Source organism: Cynara cardunculus, assembly GCF_001531365.2.
Source record: "Cynara cardunculus var. scolymus isolate 2C chromosome LG 4, CcrdV1, whole genome shotgun sequence".
Classification (NCBI taxonomy): domain Eukaryota; kingdom Viridiplantae; phylum Streptophyta; class Magnoliopsida; order Asterales; family Asteraceae; genus Cynara; species Cynara cardunculus.
Window position 1 is genome coordinate 8,077,741 of NC_037531.1, and position 6,164 is coordinate 8,083,904.

The 6,164-nt window shown below is 34.8% G+C and overlaps 1 protein-coding gene across 1 annotated transcript; it reads right to left on the reverse strand.

The window, feature by feature from the left end:
* Positions 1 to 853: 853 nt before the first annotated feature.
* On the reverse strand, positions 854 to 4,770 carry LOC112511376 (40S ribosomal protein SA-like). Its single transcript, XM_025116972.1, has 5 exons — positions 4,560 to 4,770; positions 2,170 to 2,432; positions 1,609 to 1,806; positions 1,290 to 1,485; positions 854 to 1,159 (listed from the first exon to the last, which is right to left on the reverse strand). The coding sequence occupies exons 1-5, from the start codon at positions 4,696 to 4,698 to the stop codon at positions 1,038 to 1,040; spliced, it is 918 nt and encodes a 305-aa protein (XP_024972740.1). The 5' UTR covers positions 4,699 to 4,770; the 3' UTR covers positions 854 to 1,037.
* Between the last annotated feature and the right edge of the window lie 1,394 nt (positions 4,771 to 6,164).

Sequence of the window (6,164 nt, forward strand, 5' to 3'; positions counted from 1 at the left end):
AGAAACTTAATCGTTCAAAATATGAAAATTCATTTGCTTTCTTCAGACTTTTTTCATTATTTTACCACATTAACAAATTTTATAGGTCATATGAATGTATCTAACAATTATTTAACAGGTTTTGAAATGTCCAAAAACTTATTTGTTCCAAAAAAATTTCTAATGACTTAATCATTCCAAACACTAAAATCCATTGAGTTTTTTAGACTTTTCCCTTTTAATTAATGCATGTATATCATACGTGAAGAAATAATAGTATCACATGTGATTGTCTATAGTAAAATAGTGTTCTCACATTCTCGTAAAACGGATGTGTTCTCGTTTGAACCTCCACCTATATATATATATATATATATATATATATATATATATATATATTACATGTATAATCCTACTCATAATTATATGAACCGCTATGCCTCCAAGACAATCGCTCTCTCAAATCTCAATCCTATCCCGCTATTTCGCAGTTTGAACTGCTGTAACAGCATAGCTTTTCTAGGCTGTTAACTTTAGAGCATTAATCAAGGTGAATATAATCCGGTCTGAACACCCATAAACTAGCTTTTTGAAAAACACTTCAAGTAACGATTGAATAAACTCTAGAAGATATTTCCATTTCTTTCCAATTACGCCTCTTATACTTTTCCAATTAATTTTTAACTCGCCTTTTTTAGATCATTTTACATTATAAGCTACTTTCACAGAAAATGACTACTTTATCAGCTGGTCTATAAGTTAACAACTACTTTACCAGCTAGTTGGCGGACATAGCCTTGTTTGCATGCCCTTTTGCAGCCTTTTGAGAGTTGGAAGGGCAGCAAATATCATCACCCAAAAGAACATATAGAATGTGTGAAACAAAAAATAATCAAATCAAGTAACTTGGGTTTTGTGTTTTAATAAAAAGCCCTAAGCCAAAATTCTCAAAACGATAACCTAATAATCAACAGTTCCTCAACAAATAGGAAAGTTTTTTAGGTGTAGAATACCTGAGTATCCGTAAACTAAATACGAGTCTGACCATGAGATAGACTTCATTCCCAGCCAGTTGCAGCAGCAGCAGCAGCAGCAGTAGCAGTAGCAGTAGCAGCAACACCTTCAACAGGAGCTACAGGTGCAGCCACAGATTCCCATCCGCTGGTGCCAGAAACTGGAGCTGGAATGAGAAAAAAGAACCATCAAAATTAGGAAAGTTTCCGATAACATAAACATTGCAGTTTTACAGCTTCAACAAAACACCAGTAAGATGCAGACAAACAGAAACCAAATAAAACGAATGTTACTACCGTCAGCAGTCCAAGTGGGTGCAGCTACAGGGGCGGCAGCAATTGGTGGTGGCATATCAGGTGCCCATTGAGCATCAGGAATTTGGGCAGACCATTGATCACCGGTACCATACTCTGGGTAGTCTGTAACCAATGCTACCTCATCTTCCTCTTCATTCTTTGCCTCCTCTGGTTCTCTGTAAAAGAACAGATCCACCTGCAATAAAAACCACAAATAGGATGATAATATGCATGTTTATTAGAGTAAAGTTGTACAAAGGAGTAACCTTGGTCATAGAAAAAACAAATTTAAATAAGAATTAAACTTCTCGATGCATACCATGACATCCCATTTATGCCCCTGGTTGATAACCCCACGCATTTGCAAAACCATTCTCGCTAAAAGCCAGAAGAGACAGCCAATACTATGCTTTCCCTTGTTGTTAGAGGGGATACCGATATCTACATATCTCATGGGAGAATCAGTATCACAAAAAGCTATTGTTGGTATATTTCCAAGTGCTGCCTCCTTGATGGGCTGTAAAATACCCATCAAAATGTCAGATCAAATACAATTCATCCAAATAAGACACTTGAAATAGATAGGCAAACAGTCAGGAAAATCTATAGCTAACCATAAAACTCTCTAAAATTTCAGTATGTAGCAAAACATGTAATCTAATGTAAATACGCCTCATAATTACGTCATCTATCATCAAAAAGAAAAGTAAAGTTCGCGCATTTGATAGTAACATTAGTGGTAGCTATAGGTTTATAACTCTCAGGTTCCAGTTATTACAATCTTCATTCATAAAAGGCAGTGAAAGCTGAATTAAAAACAGCCCTTTAAATATTGCAAGCCAGCAGTCATTGCATAATGTGCAGAAGACGATGTACAAACCTGGTGGTCAGTCCGTGGATCGGTCAAGATCAGGAGACGAGGTTCGCTAAAGGAGGTCTGGAGCTGATTGGTGAAGGTACCAGGAGTATGACGTCCAGCAATGGCATGTGCCCCAGTGTATTGGGCAAACTTCAGCACAGCCCTCTGACCATATGGTCTGGCAGATTGTACAATGATATCCTGGGGATTCTCTATCGCAACGATAACCCTGGCTGCCATTTGAAGCTTTTCCCATGTTTTGCCAAGATTAATGATGTATATTCCTGAGAAAAAAAATATATCATGTTATCATAGGAAAACAATGGAACAGCCACAGATAAAGTTTACACATACAAGTTTCAATAACTATGTAAATGATGTAAGCTAACAAGTGTAAACACAAAAAGTCTTCATTGAAGACCCAGTTAAAATAATCCAAGAAGGCAAAAAATATATCAATAATGATGTCAAATTAAAGATTATAAAATTCCTCCAGCCATTAAGTGTAAATCATTTTAAATGATTGTACTTCTGCATTGATATATTGACTATTTACAAAAAGAAAAAGACAATGTTCGTTCTTCTGCTTTTATTGTGATTACAGAGATTGTGATCTGCTTGATGACCATTATGGCACAAGTCAACTGAGATATGCTCAGTTCATCGTAAACTTGACGTTACCATTAAAATTACCACTTGGTCACGCTCAAAGCATACACTTAGTTTGCAGTGGCAACTTCAATTTTATTTCTTTAACAAAGTAGAGATTGGTGCTACTTGATCGAGTTGTTTTATAGTTGGTTCATGCTGCCACTCAAATTGGCATTGCTTCAGCATATATTAATGTTTTTTTTTGGTAATCTATATGTTGTACTCTCGTTCCCAAACTAACTGCAACAATCTCCATTTTTAATTACATGTAACATTTTTTTGGCAATATTCTGAACTTTTCTACTTGTTGGAGTCCCACATCGGCTAGACTTGGACCATTTCTCCTGTATATATGTTGGAACCTCCCATTTCTCCTCAAGGGCTCTTTTGGAGAGTGATATGAAGGTTCCACATATTCTCAACATGGTATCATGACCAAGATCTGCCACTCTAGGGACTCGACACTCTAGCTAGCCCCCTCTCGACACTCCGGGACAATTTGTGTCCATCTAGCCTTCGTTGGAGGGGGCGTGTTGGAGCCCCACACCGGCTAGACTTGGACCATTTCTCCCGTTTATATGTTGGAACCTCCTCATTCTCCTTAAGGGCTCTTCTGGAGAGTGATCTATGGTTCCACATATTCTCAGCACTACTTAACAGATAAAGTTATTACAAATACTAAAGATATTGATTTAGGCCACATGATTCCCCTTATTTTTTCATTACTGAAGGAGTGAAGGGTATCAAGGAACTTTCAAGTATGTTTGCCAAAGTTTCTGTTTCTCCCATGTCTTTCGAGGACCTTTTCACAAGCAGGAGGTTTTCAAAGAAATAGCCTCTCTAACCTTTTAGGTAGAGAAAAGGCCTGTTACATCTTACCTGCCAGACCCTACTTCCAATATACCAGGTATGTTTGGTTTGGACTACCAGATCAAATGCTTTAATTAGTCCATGTGTGGTCAATCATAGCAATTTTTTTGTGGACAAAGGGAGCAAATGATTTAACTAGATTGCAGAATATGAGAATCCAAGTGACGTAATTATAGGACATAATCTTAGCTTTTATCTATAATATGTCAGTAGGCATTTAAGATTATTCTATACCAATTGTATTTTTCTGGCAGTTGCCAGAATACATAATGAAAATCAGATGAAAGAATGATGACGATCAGGTTAAAGAGAAAATATTGGATAAAATTATTGTGCCATGTAACCTTACCAATCTAGTGACATTGCAAACAATCTACTCCGTTCTCTCTTGCCTTTCGTATGTAATCTAACCGACCTAGAGACATTCTCATTTATACTGGCAACGTTTGTCTTTTAGAAAGATAACATAGTACCGTATTCAATATTTTCTCATATTATACTGTTGATTAACTTTCCCAGAGCCTATCAACATTTGTTTAGTTGTTTTTCTTCCAATTTAGTTAGTTGATTAGTTCACTGGTTTTCATATGTTTGGATTGCAATTTGCATACTTGTTCTTTAATCTTGAAGAGATGAAATTAACATAGTCTATAATCTGTCATATTCTTGACCACAGAAAACTTCATAAGCCTATATGATTTCACCAATCACCACTGGCATCCCAATGAAGACCGTAAAACCTTCAATGAAGAACGAACCTAAATTGTAATCTGAAGCTTGGATGAACAATATATTTGCATCATACTTTAATAAAGGAAAAAAAAACTCAAACCTAACGAACAGAGATGTATAGGCAATTAAATTGAAAACAAAAACGTAAGAGTATATACCATCATTCCGGCGTTTGAAGACGTATCGTTCCATCTGGAAATCACAGTTCTTAGTACCGAGGTGCACTTCGGCAGACAACATCATCTGTATGTCAAGCTCCTTCATCGACAAATCGTTCTGCCCCTTCTGTGCCGCCATGGTCGCTAATCGTTTCTGCAATTAGGGTTTTTTAGGGAGCAGGGTTTATAGTACAGAAACGCGACGTAGATGGACGAAAATGAAATCAAGGTAAGTGACCATATTTATATTTTAGATTACTATAATGGTACCTCCAAAGTGATCGCCAAACCGGCCCGGCCCGGCCCGAGATCATCGGAGGACCGAGATCAAGATCGGAATCTATAATGACCGGTTATAGGACTGAAATCTGGGACCAGTTATGGATTTGGAAAGTTTTGCGGGACCAGGACCGACGGAGATCGGTTATGGACCGGTCCGGCCCGATTTTTAAAAAATGTAGCTATTTTTTTAAATGTAGCCCTTTTTTGTATTTTTTGCTTTCTAAACACTATTTATAAATGTTTTGGTTGAGGGATTTACATACCAAGTTCTCAATTCGTAAAAAACGCAAAAAAACGTTTACAATTATCGGTTTCTCGATATATTTTGTAAGACAATGTAATTTTAATTATAATAAAATGCATTTTAAAGTGTATTTTGAGTGACTCAATTACAAATTTTATAATGTATTAAAAATATATATCATTAAAAACCTAAAATAAAAAAATTATTTTTTAATGACCGGAACCGATTGGGACCGGGACTGGGACCGCAACCCATAACCGGTTACAATAAAGTTTGACTGGGCTCAACTTTTTCGATCGGCACCGGGACCGGTTATGGCCAGTTATGAGCAATCTTGGGACCGGTTTTTGGACATCACTACATACAATGCAGCGAGATACATCTCGGCTTTAATGTTTTATTTTATTTATTCTTTATCGATATTATAATACGGTTTTATATGGTTTTGAGAAAAATGAGAATATTTTTATCATTGAATAAAATATAAATTTAAAGATATCATTAATTTTTTTTATATTAGTATTAAATTAACTATTCAAAAAGTTTTTGATTTTGTTTTGTAATTTCTTTAATTTAAATTTTTTATTATAATTTAATTTAGATTTAACAAAAAGTAATTTATTTTTATTTAATAATGTAATTTTTTTATAAATATAATTGATTAAGTATTATATTAGAACACAATTATTATCTTAATTATAATTTAAATTTTTTATATTTAAAATAAAATTTTATCTTGTATTTGATTATGTTTATCTGTAGTTAAAATAACATTGATAGATGAACCAAGAGAATAGATGAAATGCATGGATTCTAGTGTCGTATGAATACTAACCCCTGATCATTATGTCTGGAATCACAAAGAAGAACATTTTTTCGTTGATGCATTCGTTTCATCATAAAAATAAATCCTATAAATTGAATCTTGAATAACAAACAAAAGATTGAAGAAAACAAGAAAACGAACCTTAAAGATGTTGACTTTGTTTGAATAAAAAACAAAAGATCGTAGAAAACACGTATAGTATGAATAATTGAAATCGAAAACAAAAATAAAAGATTGAAAGGAAACTAACCTT